The 21,848-nt window shown below is 44.6% G+C and overlaps 1 protein-coding gene across 4 annotated transcripts in view; it reads right to left on the bottom strand.

The window, feature by feature from the left end:
* Nucleotides 1-10,135: 10,135 nt before the first annotated feature.
* Nucleotides 10,136-21,848, bottom strand: part of PIK3R5 (phosphoinositide-3-kinase regulatory subunit 5) — a 297,464-nt gene continuing 285,751 nt past the window's right edge. For all 4 annotated transcript variants that reach the window (XM_086930629.1, XM_086930632.1, XM_086930630.1 and 1 more), the window contains exon 19: nt 10,136-11,719. In XM_086930629.1, coding sequence (XP_086786755.1) covers nt 11,572-11,719 — 148 coding nt within the window. In that variant the 3' untranslated portion in view covers nt 10,136-11,571. The remainder of the gene's footprint in view (nt 11,720-21,848) is intronic.

Genomic DNA, 21,848 nt, shown 5'->3' with positions numbered 1-21,848 from the left:
GACGGTGAGAGGCAGAGGGCCCTTTCTGGGAGTAAGTAGTGCAAATTGATGCAAACTAGCTAGGGACAGACGTATAGTATTTCACCCTATAATCGTCCACAATTAACTTGTGAATAACCACAATATATACACGTATAACTTTATGAATTTTGGGGCATATTATCAAGGGGGTTTATCTCCGCTTTTTTGGCTTTAAAAGCCAAGAAAGCGGAGATAAAATTATCTCCCTATTACCAAGCTGTCGCTAACACTAGTTAGCGACAGCTAGTAGGAGATAGCGACCATCTTGGGCCCCACTTTGCATGTCAGTGATATTTATCACTAATGAGATGCAAAGTGGGCGTGCCAAGATGTTGGAGACTGAAAACAGTCGCTAACATCGCTATCTCCTATTACCAACTTTTGGAGATATTCACGCTAAGCGGGAATATCTCCAAAAGCTAACACCTGCCCTGAGCAGTTCTTAGCCATGTTATCCAATGGGAGGTGGATAACATGGCTAAGAGCATTTGCTCGATAATGCATGAATATCGCTGACTTTTCAGCGATATTCATGCATTTCGGCCGTTTTTTATCGCATTTGCGATAAACCTTGTTAATAGCAAGGTTTATCTGCGATAAAAATTCGCCCATGTGCGGCGATAATTTTCGTCTCTAAACAAGTTAGAGACAAACATTATCGCTAGTTGTTGGTAATATGCCTATCGGCCACTTTTTATATGCTTTTTCTTTTAATACAACTCACATATACTTGGTTACTAATGTATAAATTTATTGTATTTTTATTTACATGATGATTTATGTCTCTTGTCTATTGTACGTTATACACTTTTTAAGATAACCTGAGAATAAAATAACATATATTTTCTTAACTTGTTGTAGCCATTTGTCTGTGATCACACCATATAAGTTGCCTAGGTTGTTTTTTGTCAAATGGTTCCTTTTCCCTGGCCTAGGAACTTTTCTGTATCCGAATCCACAGGGGGTCCTCGTTAAATACTCAAGGATATGCCCCTATGTTTCCAGAGTTGCTTGCAGCTCATAATTGTGCGCTACGTGCATTCGGGCGATGTTGACAATTATTAAGACAAGATAATATTTATTTTTTTGAGGATTCGCTGCAACCAGAATACACAATGAATGGGAACCACCTGTGTTACATATTTGATAAGTTACATATTTGATCATTAGATATTAATTACATACATGCCACTGTGAATTATTTTTTGGCACATGATCACTTTGCACCGCATCACTTTTCTTTTACAGTATTATGCACTTTACTTACAATTGCATTGAATCATGGCTTCATATATTCTGTAAAGAAATTTCGCTAAGAATCAATGATTTCTATGTGACTTGGTCATTGGAGGCTTATGATAAATATCCATATACTAGTGGATTCATGATTTATTATTTTGTTCTATTATTTGCACACAATAAGAAATACAGTGGTGGGATTTGTTTGTCATGGATTTTTAAACATTTGTGACAAATGAGAAATTTCCTAGCTAACGATAAAGAAAGTTTCAGTTATATTAAAGACAAGTAGGCGTGGAATATGAATTACTTTCTTTACTTTATGAAATCAGCAGCCTTTTTTACAGAATATATTAAAGAAACACGCATTTGCAATGTGATAGGTCTCGCATTTGCGAGAGTTTGAACTATTGACATTGTAAATGAAAATGCCTTTTATTTATGTGTTTACAAAACATGCAAGCAGTGTCTAAACACCCACTTTGTACTAGTGCCCACACCACCAGCGCTCGCTCCGCACTGCGCACATTAACACTTATATACCAAGGAAAACTCATGAGACATATTTGTGGGGAAAGCAGTGCTGCAGGTTTATTTCGTACAACAGGTAGCTGATAAGGTGGGTCATCTTACAGGCGATTCAATGCGGCAGCCCCTCGCTGACCCGCATGCCTAAGGAGCCATCTTGCACGGCGAGTCGATGCTCTGACGGTGCAGTAAATTACCATTTTATTTCGTTATACTCCCGCCCCCCCTGTCAGGGCGGAGCGATGAGGCACGCCCCCGGTCGGTTCAGGCCCCCCGACCGCCCGAAGGACTAACGGGGCGCCGACGCTGTTTCCTGGAACCCCCTCGGCTCCAGGTTCTTGGCTCAGGCACCCTTACTGTGCCAGGCAGAGGTAGTTAGACTTGCCCCTTCTGCCGCAGAGGTACCCCTACTGTCCATCTGCTTCCAGATCGCCCTGTACTCCGCCACAGCTCTGGAGGAGGCCTACGTCGATGACAGAGCCCCCCACCCACCTAGCTACTTTCAGTCGCTGTTTAGTGCACCTCTATCATAGTACCCTTCACCACACCACTTATGGAGATTTCTTAGAACGGTTCTTAGGACACGCCCTTAGTTACATAAGCCGCACCTCTAATGGGGATTGCTTAGATACTGTTCTTAGGCCACGCCCTTAGTTACGTAAGCCACACCTCTAACAGAGATTCCTTGGCGGTTAGTTGTTTTTGTCCGGACACATTATACAGGGGATCGGCAAGTGACTATTTGCATTATTGTATCTGCTGATAATGGCAAACCAGTGATATTCATCCAAGCAAAGTGGTGGGATTATGAAAGTTGTGTACAGTGCTGTAATAATCATGACAGTGAATGTCCTGGCAAATCACTGCAAGATCATTATTTGAGATTGGTTAGAGCACAAACTAGCAGATGCCCGTAACCGTCAAACGTCATTCCCAGTTCTCTGTTGTATTGCAGTATTTCACCTCTAATTATACTGTATTTTCCCTTGTAACCTGCACACTGTTGTACTGTTTGCTACCTTCTGTATTTACTTACTCACAATTACCTGTTATTTTCTGTAAGTTTCTCGCCCACTCCCGCCCCCCCTGTCAGGGCGGAGTGATGAGGCACACCCCCGGTCGGTTCAGGCCCCCCGACCGCCCGAAGGACTAACGGGGCGCCGACGCTGTTTCCTGGAACCCCCTTGGCTCCAGGTTCTTGGCTCAGGCACCCTTACTGTGCCAGGCAGAGGTATTTAGACTGTATACTTCTGCCCCAGAGGTACCCCTACTGTCCATCTGCTTCCAGATCGCCCTGTACTCCGCCACAGCTCTGGAGGAGGCCTACGTCGATGACAGAGCCCCCCACCCACCTAGCTACTTTCAGTCGCTGTTTAGTGCACCTCTATCATAGTACCCTTCACCACACCACTTATGGAGATTTCTTAGAACGGTTCTTAGGACACGCCCTTAGTTACATAAGCCGCACCTCTAATGGGGATTGCTTAGATACTGTTCTTAGGCCACGCCCTTAGTTACATAAGCCACACCTCTAACAGAGATTCCTTGGCGGTTAGTTGTTTTTGTCCGGACACATTATACAGGGGATCGGCAAGTGACTATTTGCATTATTGTATCTGCTGATAATGGCAAACCAGTGATATTCATCCAAGCAAAGTGGTGGGATTGTGAAAGTCGTGTACAGTGCTGTAATAATCATGACAGTGAATGTCTTGGCAAATCACTGCAAGATCATTATTTGAGATTGGTTAGAGCACAAACTAGCAGATGCCCGTAACCGTCAAATGTCATTCCCAGTTCTCTGTTGTATTGCAGTATTTCACCTCTAATTATACTGTATTTTCCCTTGTAACCTGCACACTGTTGTACTGTTTGCTACCTCCTGTATTTACTTACTCACAATTACCTGTTATTTTCTGTAAGTTTCTCGCCCGTCGTTTTCTGGGTTGGTTGTAAACCCTTGCGGCTCGCCCGTCGTGTGGGACTAGGGCGCTGCCCGCCCATGCTCCCCTGCGTGTCGCGCGGTCAGCAGCATTCTAGTCGGTGCTTACGAGAAGCAAGACAGGCAGTAAAAGAGATGCAGTTGCTGCCAGCCTTGCTTTTCAGTAACTGCTATAATTACAAAGTTTGTGTTTATGCAGCGCTTGCACGTTTTCCAAACACACAAATAAAAAGCACTGTCATTTACAATGTCAATAGCTCAAACCTTCGCGAATGCGAGACCTGTTGCATTGCAAATGCTTGTTTTTAGCCTACCCGGGCCAATTTTTAATCCCAATCCAACCCTGGTTTGAGGTAATTACTGTAACATTTGAGGCATTTTGCATAATTACATGGACGCATTTATGCAAAATGTTCACACCTTATTTATATTTGGGAAGCTTTACATGTTACAAAAATTGTAATGCAGTGCAGTACAAGCTGTCTGAGTTCTAGCAGTTGCTGTGGGTACCTGTCAGACAAGCCCCATCTTCATGGTGTGCACTAACAATTTGGGAATAAACCCTTTTATTTTGATTCTTCTGGTGGGAAGGCTTCTTAACAATAAACTGTAGGCATTGAGATAGTCCATAAGCACTGCTTCATTGTCTCCTGAAGCCATCGACTTTGTAGATTGTGGCAAACAATTGCTTATCCTGATTACACCCTATTAGCATCAGTGAATATGGCTTTTCATAAATGTGATTATCTGTGATAATTTAGAAAGCACTTAGGCATAATTACGGTCTACTGGGTTGTTAGGAATTGCTAAATGCCCGTCCTGCAATTCCAGGTTTGCACCGAAGGCTAGGGTGCATGAAAAAGGCCAAGAGAAATTAGAAACTGTTAATGCCTGGTAGCATGTGCGGAATGAGTCTATGGGCAGGCACTCCCTCCATTTCACCTCTCTGTCTGTGGGCAAAGAAGCCAGTTCTGCTCTGATCAATGTCCCTGCTTCAGATATTCATTAAAGTTAGAATGAATAAAAACAACAGATGTTAATATTTGTGTAATTTCCAACACTCTTCATTACTCTGGTTCTCTGGCCTTCATCCCACTACTTACATGATGATGATGTATCTTCTGAATTGTAAAGCCAGTTTCGACCCTGAAACCACCCCATTTTTCTGTTTCTGAGTCTTCTCTTGCAAAATGAACCCCTCCATTATTTCCTGCTGAAGGCATGACAAATATAGGACTTGCAGCACACAAAAGGTGATGGGAGGCTGCTTCCAATAAGTCTAACCACTTTTAATCGCTCAGGGTAGCACTCCAACCCTTTGCTCCTTTGCTCACCATGCCACCTCAGTTTAGACCCAGCCACATGCAAATAAGTCTTGAACCTGATCCATTAGGAACAGTCCAGCCCAAACTGCAAGGCCAGGTCCTCCCTGAACCGAGAACCCAAGCAACCCAGGATAGATTTTGTCCTAATTATGGGCTCGTCGTCCAGGTACAGCTTGATTCTAGTGACATGTCTGGGCATACCCACGTCACTCCAGGCAGTACATGAAACACACAAAAAGGGAAAGGAGGCTACTTGTACCTTAATCTCTCTCTTCCAGTTTACCTACTAACCATGCAGTGGGATAGAAAAGAACTACAGGAATTTGAACGGTATGTAATTCATAAGCTGAATAAAACAGAATTGGAATACAGTAATGTGATCCAAACATCCTTTCCGCACCCCATTTCTTACAGTAGTGGAATACCTCTGGCCTGATCAACAGATCCAACAGAACTGCTGGTGGAGAGCCACACTTCTAGTCTAGAACAAACAGACAAGTGGAGACATCTTACTCTGGGAGAAACTTTGACAATACTTTAGTGGGAAAGTGCAAGGCTCCCTTACCACATACCTTCAATCTCTGCTGATCTAGAAAGGTAGATCGAAAGACCCAAGGCTCTGCACTGCAGGAGCAGAAGACAGAAATACATCATTTGATTGCTTCAGTCAGTCTTGGCATTACAGAGACTGCTCATGTACCTTACTATGAAAAGTGTTTCCCGATTATTAGAACATTGGAATGTTGGGCGCTCCATTGAAAACAATGGAGTCCTCTGGGCTTCTAATGGCCAATTGAAGCCTGGAGCTCCAACATTCCAATGTTTGTTCACCGATGTTGCTGTGAGCAAAGGCCTCAAATCTTCTCGGCTTTGTGAGGCCTTTGTTTTACAAATTAGAACATTCTGCCCTCTAGGAGCGGAATGTTCTACTAGCATTAGAGCCCTCCTTAGCGGGCTCTAGCGAGCACTAAAGGCCTGGTCCCTTGCTAAAGGCCCTAGCCGAACACTGGAGCAGGCCTTTAATGGCTGGGGGGGCTCTAAGGCTATAATAGTAGGACAGAGCCATCCTGTAATCACAATTCACAATGTTACACATAATTAGGCACCTAGTAGATTTCGGATCTTGGAGCATTAAGTGAAGTGTGGCTCAAAGGTTAGAGGAGGCATACCCGGAAGCTGAGGTCAGACCCGGGACCAGGGTTCAATTCCCGATGCGGCAGGGTCTGAGCCCAAGTGTCCACGGACTCGATAATTCTCACTTCAGTGCCTTCTCGAATCACGGGTTCACACTCTGCAGCTCTGGGCAATAGCTTGCTTAATCTCCACTACGGCCCCCCGCGGCGGGATGCCTGGCTTTCACCTTGGGGATGCCCAGTACGGGTTATCTCACAGGGAAAAGCCAGGACGGGTTCCCAATGCAAGCGCCGGGACACCCCGTTGGGGTAGCCGTGCGCTATATAAGATACACTAAAAATAAATAAATAAATTATAAAAGAGTGCAGATATGCTCACTTCTAACAATGTCACTTAATGGTGTAGAAAGAAAAGACGCTGCTTTTGAAATAAAAATCACATTTATTTTAAAATCGGAATTTCATGTTAAAATATTTAGACATTATTTACAAATAACTGTACAGAATATTTTACAAGCCGTTCTTCAACAACAAATATTTTTAACAAAAAATGCATGAAATGATATGGCCCTTGTGTCCCCTAGTCTTGCAAAGTGAACAAAGGCACACTGGGGCAGCGGCAAATGGAGGTGGCGGCATTGCACAAGTAGGCACCTGTTATCCTGGAACCATCCGCCAATATGTTTTGGGGTTATGGTTGTGGACTTGCATAAGCTTATTAATATAGCCCATTTAGTACTCCACGAAAGGATGAAATGTATGGTCTGAGCGCTAGGGTAGGTTCCACTGTGCATGAGAAAGCAGAGTTCTAAGGTGCGAAATGAGGGCATCACGAACATGTTCCTGGCTGATAGCCCCACAACTTCAGCAGCCCAACACGGATCTGGATAGCAGAGCAGTGTGCTCGAATCCCATCTCAACCACTGACACACTGCACTGTCTCGGGACGTGACATCCCACCCTTGCTCCTATGTAACTTGACAGGACAGTAAAGGTGCACATAGACCAGGGACATCCTTGGTTGGCTCGTGAAACGAAGGAAATGGAGGGACTTTAAGCAAAGGGATTTGCATCCAATCAGACCCTGCTGTAGAGGTTTACAAGCCTACCTATATGGCAATGCTGGCTTTTGGGTGACTCAAGAAGGTCCCAGGGCATTGAGGTAGACGAGTGAGGACATCTCTGAGCTTGGACTCAGGAGACCGGAGTCTTAGACCCCGCGTCGATCCTGTGGCCATGCTGACCTTGGACCCTCTGAGCTTGGGTGTAATGCTGGCTTGGGTACGTCACAATACATTGATTCTGGGAAAATGAAGTCACCTCCCCGTGCCTGGAAGAGGAATGTTGCCATTGGTCTATGCTGCACCTGGTTACAGTGTACGGGTGTCTGAAAGCAATGATTCATTTACACATTCGTACACCTTCTATGCTACAACGAGGACATCTTCGAGATAGTAGATACCTATAGGAAGTAGCAAGCAACCTGCGCCCTTACCTGTCTGGTGGCTGTGCTAGAAAGTGAAGATGGACTGCACACTGGGTGTAATGGCGCGACCCAAGGTCAATTTGTAGTACATTGTTATCGCTCTAGTCTTTCTAGAAGATGTTAGTAGAATGCTTAATGTTAGGAATGCTTTCATTACAGTGTTCTTTGTGATCTTATGCCTCTGTGTTCTGTTCTGTGGCAGTTTACTGGTTATTGTTCTCTGCATGCATGCACTAACATGTTCTAGAAAGACTAGAGCGATAACAATGTACTACAAAAACCGCGGATGCACCTTAAATTCCATCGTTGAGTTCATGAACATGAAAAGCACCCTCGCGTGACACCAAAGGCTGCGACGGCCGAGTCTAGGTCGTCTATTATTGATCGCGTTCAACCGATTTTTGAAAACATTACTAAGAGCAGCAGTCTGCTGGTGCTCCAATCCTTACTCAGCTCAGCAGCCTTCAGAGCGATAAAGGAACAAGGAAACGTTCTAAAATGTACTAAATACTTTTGGGGAAAAAAATGCTTCTGGTTCAGGAAATAGCTGTGAAAAATGTCTGTAAGAAGAGTGCGTTTAGCAACAACAGCTAGCTATGTGGGAAGTTCCTAGAAAGGGATTATCGGTCAGGAAACAAAGGCCCGTGCCTCTGAAAGGTCTCTTGACAGGCCTATGCCTGACCCGCCTGGCCCTCAGGGGCTTATTTACAAGTCCGTTGCGTCGCCGGTTCTTCCCTTTTAATATGGGAAAAAGTGACGCCCCGGCTGCGCAAGGAGTTTGTAAATAAGCCCCTTGAATTCTAAAACTCGTCAGCTCTAACCCGCCTGCCTGTCCAAAAACTACATACGCCAGCAAACTTCCATTCACCAGGGGCTTCAAAAATTGTTGCAAAGGCCCTGCTGGCATTATTCACATTTCCTATTTTTTGCTAACTGTAATTGGGTTAAAAAACAATTCTAGATCCCTTTGTTGTAAAAAGCCCATTTGCTCACTTCCTTTCCTGAATATAAATGCAATCATCTTTTGATTTTAGCTTGATTGTGATTGAGATTGAGAACACATTTTAGTATATTAGCTAAGGTTGTCGCCAGCAGGAACGCTAGGATACTGGTAAACCACCCACCCCCTTTTTTGACCCCTAAAGGGGCGGCAGCAAAGGATGAAGCAGAATTTTAATTTGCCACTCAATTATAGATGATTTCGTTTATTTTAATTGTTTTCAGACATTTTCCTGTAAACACACTTTATTTCATTTGATACCCGACTGGCTGACTCAAAGAAGTCTGAGGTTGGAGGTCAGATGACTAAGACCCTGTCTGGAAACTCCATCCCTTCCTTCACATATTGCAAGAGATGATACAGAGATGTCTGTGGCCATTGGGCCACAGTAGGACGTGGACCAACGCCCTTTACTCTCTGGCCACCACAGACCACTGCTCTTCCAAGCGCTGTGCCCTAGGAAATGCTATTTAACTAGGGATGAAACCTCACCAGAGCGTTCTTAAAATTTCAAAATTATTTAACTTTAGGAGCACTGCTTTCTTTTTGGAAAACACCTCACTTCCAATAAAAAAGTCTGAAGATTCTGGTAAATACGGAGAAGAAGGTAAACCATTTCATGCACCAAAGTGAAGTTAGTGTATAATAGATCTGCATTCCAAGCTTCTGCCTTCTTTTTCCTTATCTGCTACTGATTGGATTATTTGAATTAGTCCTAATCAGCAGAAACTTGCAATAGACGTTTAAAAGCAGGCAATCGTGATGCAAAATGTTAATAAATAGGATAAAATATATATTTTAAAAAACTTTAACCAACTCGTTCTAAAAATAAAGAAATATTTTAAGTTCAATTACATATCATCCGTGAGTCAAAGTAGCTGAAGCAGACAAACACACAAGGCACATCAGAAATATCAGAGCCCCTGAATCCCGCCAGTGGCAAACCAATTCTATAGCACTGCTAAAACCTATATATAGTGTGTTTTGCAGTAGCGGCAAATATGGCCCTGATTACGAAAATAGGTGGTATTTATCGCATATAATATGAAACAATACCACGGGGTATATTATTTATCAAGTGTGATATATACCACCTATTACAAGTGGTTGGGGAATAACATGCGGATTTTGGTATTTAACACACCAATTCTACTTGATACAGTAAATACTGTATGGTTTTTCCCCATTAAATTTCGGCAGTTTTGACCTGCAAAAATTTAACAGAGGTTCAGTTATTTAACCCATCTGATAATTATTGGACGAGTTAAATATATGAAAAGTCGTAATTCCAACCCATGTGTAAACAGGGGTTTACGCATGGGTTGAAATTAACCACTCAACTCATAATCAGGACCTCTGTGCTTAAGTTGAAAAAACAGTGCAATTCATCCAATGTCTGCAGTGCAAAACAAACACAGTACTTCAACAATTAAAATAATTTTCAGAAATCTGGTGTATTACCAGCATAATGTGGGTATATTTATGACCCTTTGTACCAACGTGGTGCAAATTATGTACACATTTTATCAGGAGACAAACACCAGGCAGACAGATGCGAGAACACGTTTTCTAGTTTAGAACGTTGACACTGATCCCAACATTTTTTTTCAGGAGGCCACTGCTTTGCACAGAAGACAACCCCTCCTCTTTTCTTTGATAAAAGTATACCGAATCAAATACATTTGTTTTTCGTTAAAAGCATCTCTAAAATTAGAGAACATAGGGCCAAATGCCTCAAAGAGTTTTGCCCATTCTGTGTCTATGGGCAAATGTGTTCATGCATATGGCCCATTATGTTTAAGCACCAATCAGAAATCAGCAACTTATTCCCTTGGCAGTGCAACATGTTTTGCTTTTTGACTTGTTGAGTAACTTGTCACATACAATGTTGTGAAATGAAAGAGCAGTACTCTGTAGCCAGTCCTTGGATTCTTCACCATCACACCCATGGTGCATGGCAGTGAGTTCCCAAAGGAGTCCTTCTTGTTCAGGAAGCCATTTACCTGCCCTGCTCATTTGGTAACCGGGGAAAGCACACGTCATCTGCTTGATCGGAATATTTAGCAGGAGGACCCAATGCTCACATGGAACCTCAACAGCACTGGACATATGCTGGGTTTTGATATTAGCAGGAAGACCAGGTGAAAACAATGGATCTTTAATGTACAAGCAGGTCCGAGTGCTAATAATATGAACAGAAAGTGTCCTTCCCTACATGACCATCTTCAGTCTTAAGCTGTACATTTAAAATCCCAAAAATATAATTGCATTTCTCAACTGAAAATATGCCACATGACATCACTGTAACACTAGAGAAAAAATGTTGGTGTGTCCCTACAACATAAAACCCTTTTAAAGCACCACTTTATGAAAACGTCTTATTTGGCTACAGCTGGAAATGTTTAAAACATCTGCCTTCTTGGCGTTGAAGGGTTGCCAGTAATGTCTCCACGTTTTCATTGGGTGGACCCAAATCTCTCAAGCATATTTATTGCACAGAAGAGGGAGGTGCACAACAACCATAATCACAAGTCTCTGTCCAAGACTCAATTGTGTCTCTCTGTACAAAGCTGAGTGGGCCACAACTACTGACTGTGCTCTAGTTTCCCAACTTGTCATTAGGATATGACATCACTTTCCATTGTCTCTTCTTTCAATTAGAAACTGGTGTTACGCAATGACGCGCTGAGCAGGACAATCCACCCCAAAGCTGGATGCAACATGCTGTTCCAAAATGTCTGCGCATTCAAATTTCACTTTAACAAAAAAGTGCTTTCAGATCATAAATAAAATTATTATTGTTGGTGACAAAGTTCTTCCAGAATGTGCTGAGCATTGATTCCATCATCTTCTAACTCATGGTCCTAAAGGCTCATTGTTTTCCCTGGGGACCCCTTTCATGGCAGTGCCCCACTGAAGGTCGCGATGGGCAAGCAGAGCAGTGAGCCATATTCAGAGTGGTCTTGTCCAAAATCATATTGATTCGGTCTCCTTATCTTGCTGGCTTCGCTGCCTTCAGGCTTGTAGCAGGGAGAGACTTCACACCTTTTGGAGGCAAAAAACACATTGATTAAGTATCAGTATTTACCCAATCTCTAATGTTGGTCATTGATTAGTTTGTGATGAATATCAAGAGGTGGAGGTGGCCATATGATGAAATGCATAAGATCATTTTGTTTTTCTATACAATTACATAGTACGGTTTTCCTTTATACTTTGCACATATTTAAAACCTTTGAGGGTAGTTACCACACCACCACAAATGGCAGTAGAGGGTACCACATTACAACAACAGACCTAGGTGTACTGGAAACGATCCACCCAAATACCCAAACACAATTTTTACTCGGGCTCCACAAATCTTTCTGTTTGAACTGGCTATATAATTCCATATTTCTGTTTATTCAAGTTTGCTAACTTGGACATTATGCTTTAATAACATTTTATCTCTGATGTGTTGTCTTTGTAACCAGGTTGTGATCTGCACATATTTTCGTTTACTTTGATTTTGTATACATTATATTTATTGATCTGAAATCTGTCATAACCTACACCACGCAAAATGGCCTCAAAATAGCTAAAGATCATTTTTAGATGGGAATTACCTGCTCTAGCTATGTTAGCACAGTGGCACCACACACAAAGTATTAGGGACGTTTTTACCAGAAAAAGAAAAAGATCCACAGCAACTGTTGAGAGTTTATAACTGAAGGCAACCATGAAAGGTTTACTGCATCTCAAAGTATACTGAGATTTGCCAGAAATAGGTATCTCAAATGCATGCTATGGAGTGCTCAATTTAAGCTGGTGATTTCCGGTACTCAGCTCTGGCACTTATTTGTCAACACCAGCAATTATGACAGCCAGCCACATGGTGGTGCTGCTGCTTGTCTAATTTTGTGATGAAGACAATATTAGTTGTTTAATCATTCTAGATACATTAAAAATGACTTATACGTGCCACCCAAAGCATAAAATGATAGCTGGGGCAGGTTGATATTAGTAATTTTTAATGAATAAAAAGTCTGAATTGTCATTGGTAGCGCTGACATTGGCAATGAGTGATGCATGGTGCAGTTGTCTCCTGACAAGGGCCTGGCACTTATATATATATTTTTACAAATTAAGTACTGAGTTGATATCTCTATGGACAATGCTGACATTGAGACTATGTTGAGTCACTTAAACTATCAGTCATAGGCAACTCCCATTTTATTTAATCACACATTTGTTCATTTTTTTTTTTTTTTAAAGATTGTTCGTGGCAGGCACTCTCCACCAGCCGAACGAAGTTTGCTTTCCTAACAACTTTGCTAACGCACAGGGGTGGTGGGTAATGGATCTGCTGGAGAGAGATGGAAGTTTTGTCTAGTGCAGTTGACTCATCTAAGGAGGCGCAGAGGGTTAATAAGCCTGCTGCCAAGAACACGTACCACGCATGACAAAGAAAAGTATATGTGTATAGCTCAGTGGGTTACTGTTTTTGTCATAGAGATGCGTTTGTTACTGTGCAGATCATACGCTATAATCGTGATCTAGCTAGGCGTGGGCGGAAAATCCGTTCCGCTCGCGGATTTTGCGGATTTTCGGGAAATCCGCAATCCGCGAGATTTGCGAATTTCCCGCAAAATCCGCAAATCCGCGAGCAGCGGATTTTGCTCGCACTGCTCGCACTGTTCGCGTGAGTTCGCGCCCCGCGAATAAGTGCAAAATTGCAGAAATACGATTTTAGCAAAACTGAAAGTAACTACTTACCAGGTTCAAAAGTTCAGGCTCATCATTAGTAGCCATTTCCTGGAGTGCTTCCTGAGGGGCCCCTCCAGAGTTCAGTTGCCAGTTGAAACTAGTATGTGACCCTGCTCTGAACCTCAGAATAGTTACACATATGCCACAAAGGTCCTGAATTACAGCTAAGGGAGACAAGCAGGAGCCAGGCTGGAAGTTAAAATCCATTAATCAGCCCCTAATTCATTATTGTCAGTTGGGGCAGGGCAGGTGTTGTAACTAATTTTGCAACAATGAAAGCACTTAGCAAGTGCAAAAGATCACTAATCAGGGCGCACTAAGGAAGCAGGTGCCAGCTAAAAAAATATTCTGTGACACATGAATCAGCCCCAAATTAATTCAGGTCACTTGAGGCAGGGAAGGTGTGCTTTGCTTTGCCGAAAATAATGTACACTGGACAACCAGAGGGTGTGGTGATGAAACAGAGGGTGGCATGGGTGGGCCAGAGGGTGGCATGAGTAGTCAGAGAGTGGCAGTGGTGACAGAGAGTGGCAGTGATGAAGAAGAGTGTCCCAAACAGGCTGGACACGTAGAAACAACAAGTTCGCGAAACTTGCGACCCGACAGGTAAGTTCGCAATTTGCGAAAGTGTACAAAACCCTCGCGAACTGGCAGAAACACGGGCGAACACAAAAAAAAAAAAAATCCGCAAATTCGCGGGAATTCGCGGATTTTGCGGATTGCGAATCCGCAAATCCGCAAAATTCGCGAACGCGAGATCCGCAAAATTCGCTCATGCTTAGATCTAGCACAGTGAGCTATGAACTGAATCTCTTCTCTGAAACATATTGAGAATTGTACTTTTTATATTAGCCACACAGGTTCGAGTTTAAAGTGTTTTTTGCTGAAAACGAGTTACCTTTACAAAATATAGCTTCTTAGATTTGGTAGGAATATGTTTGCATTGAAACGTTTCTATGAAGTATGAGATTTCTTGATTTTCCTCTACCTGGAGATTATTTGGAAGTTAAATATGATGTATATTGGCTCTCACTGTGAGGGATACGTATTTTGAGAGGGGTTTCAATTTGTGGTTTGTGTTTAAAATTAATTATTGCCTCAATCTCCAAGACATACTTTAAAATAGTGCTGAACCGGCCTTTAAGGGAAAATCAGGAGTTCGTTAGTGTGTGTTCATTTATAACCCATTTCATCCAGCTAAAGTAAAATCAGTGACACTGTGTAATGGTAAATACCTCAATTCACACAATAGCTGGGGGGAGGGGGGGGGGGGTTGCATAAACTGCCTGGCTTATGCTAACGTGCCCAAAGACTCTTTTTAGTACCATAATACATAGTAGGTATGTTACTTTGCTGCACGATCTTTTGCATTCTTTACAACCTCGCGATCAATTTCCACAACCTGCCTAAATGTGTCGAGTCTGCTTTGTAAAGATTTCTTTTGGGGCAAATCCGGGAGATGTCTGGACCCCTTACACATTCTACACAAGAGATTTCCTGAAGAACATGGCCAAGATGCAGTAAATATTCGGTCAAGGGAAGTCCGTACAGTACAGCAGGTGTAAATGAGAGATGCTCCGAGTGTTGCCTAACTTGCACCACAGCAAATATTTGCTGACGAGGCTCTAATCCATACATTTTAAATGTCATTACTGTCAGATGGGGAACATATAAACATTAGTCAGCTATAATTCTAGTGCATGTAATCTGTAAATTTACGATTTCTTTTTTGAACATTCTTTGTGGATGGTATACATAATATCTTATGTTACGCGTAGTGCATTTGTGAAGCACATTCCCACCATCTATACGGTCCTGAAGCCCTTTCGGTGTCTGGTCACCTTTTATGGTTATGGGATTCTTGTTGACAGGAGTTCAAGTGGAAAGTGTATTTGTTTGCGTTTTGTGTTTGGTACTGGTTTGGAGGTGATTCATGTTGAATACTGGCAAGTGAGGTTGTCTATTGATGGATTATAATAAATGGTGGTTGGCGATGGGTACCAACATGTGCTTTGTCTACAGAAACAGTTGGAAATTAACTTGTTCCTGGTTGAAATGTCAATGCGCCAGAAGAGGTGCGCTGTGGCTTCTCTCTGTCATGGCTTCCCATATATTTGTCTTGATTATCAATGGATTAGCACTCACTTTTGGCAAAGTGTTTTCTCCACCCCATTCAATTTTATCACTGGTGTCTGACAGGTTTCACTGGTGTTAGAGGCTGCAGATCTAGGACCTTACACATGTTTTTAAATCACTTCAACCTTTTGAATAAAGCCGGGAATGCCAACATAGGCAGACTGGGGCGTGGGGCAAATAGAGATAATTTATCATCAGTCCAGCGCTTCAGAAAGGCTGCACGGGCTGGAGTAGAGTCAGACGCAGTCTCAGCTCTTTGTCTTGGGCCACAGGTGCCAGAAGGCACAATTCATGCCAGATTTTGAAATAACCACTAACTATAACAATGAGAACCATTTAGAATCATTGAATGCACATTTTTCCTATCTGTGTATACTGAAAATCTGAGATAGATTCAGCCTTGTCAACGTACGAGGAACACTCCCTATGTTGAGGCCTTCATAACTGCCTCATCTTAAATCTTTTTTGAAGTTTTTCCTTTTCTTTCGCGGTTGAATAGTTTTGGTACTATTGAATGATGATCAATTCTGACTGTGCCTCGTTTGTGCCACTAGGGTGATTGAGAGTGGTCACCACAAGCACACTCATTTGTGTGGGCACTGGGACCTATTTTTGATCATCACACTTAAAAACAAAGAAAAACAGAACTGTAAAAAGTGGCATAAGGAGAAAGCATGCATGAAAAAGACCCTGTAACAGTGATATGAAGAACAGGAAGTAAAAGGTGGAGGCATGAGGTGGAATCAAGATTTGGCTTTGTTAGTTTTTGGCAGCGGCGGTAGAAGTCTCCCCCCAAAGCATTGAGAATTTGAAACTCGTCTCTTTTTTTAACACAAAAAGGCTGAGTGCTGATATGACAGAAACAACAAAGTAACCATGAAAAGAATTAAGGATTGAAACCACATGGCTCGAACTATTACCAAAGTCTTAAAATCTAAGTTTGTGTGATAAAAGTACATTCTGCACACCAGGTTGCAGAAGTACGATAAGCGCTTGCGCTTCCCGTACGCTCTTATCTGGGCCAAGTGGTTGCCACAAAATCATCCTTTCCTCGAACACATATTCTTGCAAAACAACCTGCTCATTCGGGCTTTCGCTTTCTATGAAGAAGACAGGAAGCCTGTTCTGCTACCTTAAAGCACCGCACCGGAGTAAACACGCACAAAATGGCGTCCGAAAAACAGCTCTTCTCAGAGCATGTTGCTAGGGAATAAGATTAATGAGTAGTAAAAAGTGCATTCTGGACAGATTTTGTAACTGTGTTCCAAAATCTTCAATCTCCTGAGTGCTGATTTATTTTATCCAAACAACGCCATTCAGAGTGAAAGTTGACTAGACAGCTCAGGTGCCCATCAGACTGCGTAAAGCTACTTTCGAAAGACAAATACCTTACGGAGTCACTAGTCCGCCTCCGATTTGAGAAAAATCAACTGCTTCAGATTACTGAATTTAAAACACCACCAACAAGCCAGAGGTATCTGGGAACTGGAAATCGAAATATACCTTCCAAGCAGATGTTTGGAATATAAGTAAAAGGCTTATATTAATGGTCTGCTTCAAAAAATGGTTTAGGCACACAAATGTACGTGGCTATGAAAAGAATGCAAGTTGTACATGAGCAAAATGGGTGCAATACACCAAAGGGAGGAATGATAAAAGCATAATTTTGATGTGTACTAATAAGAATAATACTAATAACTGTTTATGTAGCGCAAAATACCAAATTTCTGCTGTTTCAAAGATATTTGTCATGTGTGAGCGAGTAAACTGCTATTTCAGTACAAACTACTGTTTGCACATGGAGCAAAATTATAAGTTTTGAATCAAACACCATACCTCTTCAATATTCCCGAAGTACACAATGGCGAAAACAAACCTGGTGATATTAACCAAATACAGAATGGCCAGTAAATTCAGATACATAATCAATCAATCAATCAGAGTACTTGTAGAGCACGCTATTTACCCGTGAGGGTCTCAAGGCGCTGAGGGGAGGGGGGGTGTAGGAGAAGGATCTGCCGCCGGAGGTCGTTCGTTGGATGCGGGGGACAGCTGCGAGGGTGAGGCTGGCGGAGCAGAGCTGGCGGTGGGAGTGTAGAAGCTGAGTCTGTTGTTAAGGTAGGTTGGTCCGGCGTTGTGGAGTGCTCTGTGTGCGTGGGTGAGGAGCTTGAAGGTGATCCTCTTGTCGACGGGGAGCCAGTGTAGGTCTCTCAGGTGGGGGGTGATGTGGCTGCGGCGGGGGACGTTGATGATTAGTCCGGCGGAGGAGTTTTGAATGCGTTGTAGTCGTCGTAGGTGTTTGGCTGGGATTCTTGCGTAGAGTGCGTTGCCGTAGTCCAGTCTGCTGCTGACGAGGGCCTGTGTCACCGTTCTTCTTGTTTCGGTCGGGATCCACTTGTAGATCCTGCCGAGCATGCGGAGGGTGTTGTAGCAGGAGGAGGAGACGGCATTGACCTGCTTAGCCATGGAGAGGGAGGAGTCGAGGATAAATCCTAGGTTGCGTGCATGGTCGGTGTGTGTTGGTGCTGTTCCCAGTGTGGTCGGCCACCAGGAGTCGTTCCAGGCTGAGGGGGTGGGTCCGAGGATGAGTACCTCCGTCTTGTCCGAGTTCAGCTTCAGACGGTTGCTCCTCATCCAGTCGGCGACGGCCTTCATTCCCTTGTGGAGTGTGGTTTTGGCGGTGTGTGGGTCCTTGGTGAGGGAGAGGATGAGGTGGGTGTCGTCGGCGTAGGAGATGATGTTGAGGTCATGCTGGCGGGCCACTTGTGCGAGGGGGGCCATGTAGATGTTGAACAGCGTCGGGCTGAGGGATGAGCCCTGGGGGACGCCGCAGATGATGTCGGTGGCTTCGGATCGGAAGGGTGGGAGGCGGGCGCTCTGGATTCTGCCGGAGAGGAAGGACGTGGTCCAGTCAAGGGCCTTCTCTTGGATTCCGGCTTCTAGAAGGCGTGTCTTTAGAGTGCGATGGCAGACTGTGTCGAAGGCGGCCGACAGGTCCAGGAGGATGAGGGCTGATGTTTCGCCGTTGTCTAGTTGGCGCCTGATGTCGTCAGTGGCGATGATGAGGGCTGTGTCGGTGCTGTGGTTTAGTCTGAATCCGACTGGGACAGGTCCAGGATGTTGTTGTCTTTCAGGTGGCGGGCCAATTGCCTGTTGATGATTTTCTCAATGACCTTTGCCGGGAACGGGAGCAGGGAGATGGGCCGGAAGTTCTTGAGGTTCTTGGGGTCCGCCTTGGGCTCCTTGAGGAGGGCGTTGATTTCGGCGTGCTTCCAGCTTTCCGGGAATGTCGCTGTTTCGGAGGAGATGTTGATGATTTTCCGTAGTTGAGGTGCGATGGCTGTGTCTGCTTTGTTGAATACGTGGTGTGGGCACGGGTCTGACGGAGATCCTGAGTGGATGGAGTTCATGACCTTACGTGTCTCGTCGTCGTTGACGTTGGACCAGTAGGTCAGGCGGATGCGCTGCTGGTGTTCACAGGGGAGGTGGAGTCTGGCGTAGTCGGGGCGGTTGTGGTGTTGAAGCTGTTGTGGATGTCAGCGATATTGCGGTGGAAGAAGATGGCTAGAGATTCGCACAATTCTTATGAGGGCAGGATGTCGTTGGCGTTGTCGCTGGGGTTGGAGAGTTCCTTTACGATGCTGAAGAGCTCTTTGCTGTTGCGTGCATTGTTGTCCAAGCTGACTTTGAAGGAGGATCTCTTGGCTAATCTGATGAGGTGGTGATGTCTGCGGGTGGCGTCCTTGTGGGCTGCGTGGTTTTCCGGTGTGCGTTCGTGGGGCCATATTTTCTCCAGTTTCCGGCATGTGCGTTTGGAGGTCTGGAGCTCGTCGGTAAACCAGGTGGCTCTCTTGCTGGCGTGGCTGTTGGAGGGTTTCTTGAGCGGGGCGAGGGTGTTGGAGCAGTTGTTGATCCACTGTCTGTTGTTGCTGGCTGCGGCATCAGGGTTGGTGGGGTCGGTGGGTGGGTTCTGGGCGAGGGTGGTGATCAACCGGTCTTCAGTGACTTTGCTCCAGCAGCGGCGAGGCAGCTGTTGGGTGCGGTGGTGTGTGGCTGGTTTCTTGAAGGTGAAATGAATGCAGCGGTGGTCTGTCCAGTGGAGTTCGGTGGTGTGGTCGAAGGCGACGTGGGTGCCTGTGGAGAAGACGGGGTCCTGCGTGTGGCCGGCGGCGTGGGTGGGTGCGGTGACGAGTTGTTTGAGGCATAGGTTGGCGAGGTTGTTGATCAGGGTGGCAGAGTTGGCGTTGTTGTTGTTCTCGAGGTGGAAGTTCAGGTCCCCGAGGAGGATGTAGTCCATGGAGGCGAGTGCGTGGGTGCTGGCGAGGTCGGCGATGGAGTCGCTGAACTGAGCCCGGGGTACGGGGGTCTGTAGATGAGTATTCCTCTGAGGGTGGTATTGGGGTCGGTGTGGATCCGGAAGTGCAGGTGTTCGGCGGTGTTGAGGGTGTCGTCTGCGTGGGTGGCGACCTTGAGGGTGGAGTTGTGGACGATGGCTACGATGGATACATACGGTATTCGGTGCAGAATGCACCCATCCACATTCAGTTCCCCATCTTCAGGGAGAAACCTCAGTATCAACCACAACTGGTAAATATCAATACAAGGCCCAGGATGCTCTCGGTTCACCAGAGGCGGGGGGTGCCCCTAGCCTTATTTTGATGAACAGCAGTGGCGGCTCGCAGAGGCAGTGGTGCGGGGTGGGGGAGGGGCAGTGTGGGGGGGTAGTGGAGTCAGACACGATAGGCAGGAGTAGAGTGGCGATGCAGCAAGAGCCAGGTAAATAGTTCTATTTATTTATTTACTTACTTTTCTCCTGCCCGTCGTATGTTCGACTCCACTCCCACCCCATCCAGCCCCTCCCCCACCACGCAGCACTCCGTCTGCGACCCCCCCACTGATGAACAGTACTTGCTCGCTGCAGCACCCACGTAGGTCTATCCTTCCTCTTATGTCCAGTGGGACACCCTAGGAGTTTCAATTCAAATATAGGACTTGGGGTTCATCCCCTCCCTCACCCCATTATTGCTCCAGCATTGCATGGTGATTGAAGCCCCCGAGCCTCAAGTTTTCCCCCGGGGGCTGCACACCGCTTCCACAAGTAGGGCGAGCAGTGCCAGAGGCCTTTCATTGCTGTCTCAACCAGTCTAGGAAGGTGTGTATTAGGTGCCGAGGCCCACAGCTGCTATCTTTCAGGTCCCCCCACTCCATTGGGTGTCGGCTTCTGCCTCCTGTCAGGCAACGGCAGCCATCTTGAATAATTCCTGAGAGGGCACGACCAGTGCTGGCACCTCCAGTGCCTGCAGCAATATCCGGGGCCTCAGGCGATTTCATGCCCCTCTCTGATCCCGAGGTGGGGAAATGGTGAATTGGCTGAAAGTATGAGTGCAAATGAAAGCACAATTTTAGATACAATCTAACTGCGATTATCGTTTTTTTGTTTTCTTCGTTGCTTGGCTTACAATGTTTTGGTTAGTGTATTGTCGAAAATTTGATTGGACTAAGATCCAGAACTGTAAACAAAATAGGAGTGAGGGACCATCAGATTAACTGGACAGACTTCAGGAAGTGCTTGAAAAGTATTCTGGCATGTCAGTCTGACAGAGATGACTCAGAAAGCTGTAGGTGCTGCTTTTGTGCAGGACTTAGTTAACTAAAATATGCATTATATCTCAAACTAAAGAAGTTGGCTGAGCTGGTGATGGTTGCCAATAATTGTGTGGGCTCGCAAGAGGAAAAAGAAAAAAGGTTGAATGAAAGTTAATATAATTAAAACTGTGAAATATATGCAGAGGATAGTTGAGCTGAAGTTAAGCCTTTGCAAGATTATATCTGACGAGGTACCCCTGAACCCTTGCAGTGATTTACTGAAGCTGAAAACTAATTTGGGAAAATTAAATAAGCTTTGACTTATTTGCACCTGCTTTAGAACTTCCTGATTATGTAAAAAAATTACTTTGTAATGTCATGAACGTAATGGACTTGCACTTTGAGCGCTATTACAGAGACATGGGAATCAAAATATGCTGTAGCTTCTTACTCTTCAATTCTGGACCCAGCCACAGCCTGGCGTCCACCATGGTTATGGTCTGTGGTAGCTGCCACACATCTCGGTGAGCATCTGAAAATAATGTGTCGAGTTTTCCTTTAACTTCTGCATTGCCCCATTCTGTGGTTGCTCTCCTCCTCACTATGGAAACTCAGCACCTCTCCACAGCCCAAGTGCCTTGATACAAAATACTGTTGCTGTCTATTTCTCATATTACCCTGGTGCATTGTCCAGTTAATTTAATGC

The sequence above is a fragment of the Lissotriton vulgaris genome, chromosome 7, assembly GCF_964263255.1.
Source record: "Lissotriton vulgaris chromosome 7, aLisVul1.2, whole genome shotgun sequence".
Classification (NCBI taxonomy): domain Eukaryota; kingdom Metazoa; phylum Chordata; class Amphibia; order Caudata; family Salamandridae; genus Lissotriton; species Lissotriton vulgaris.
This window is presented reverse-complemented; position numbering and strand designations above follow the sequence as displayed.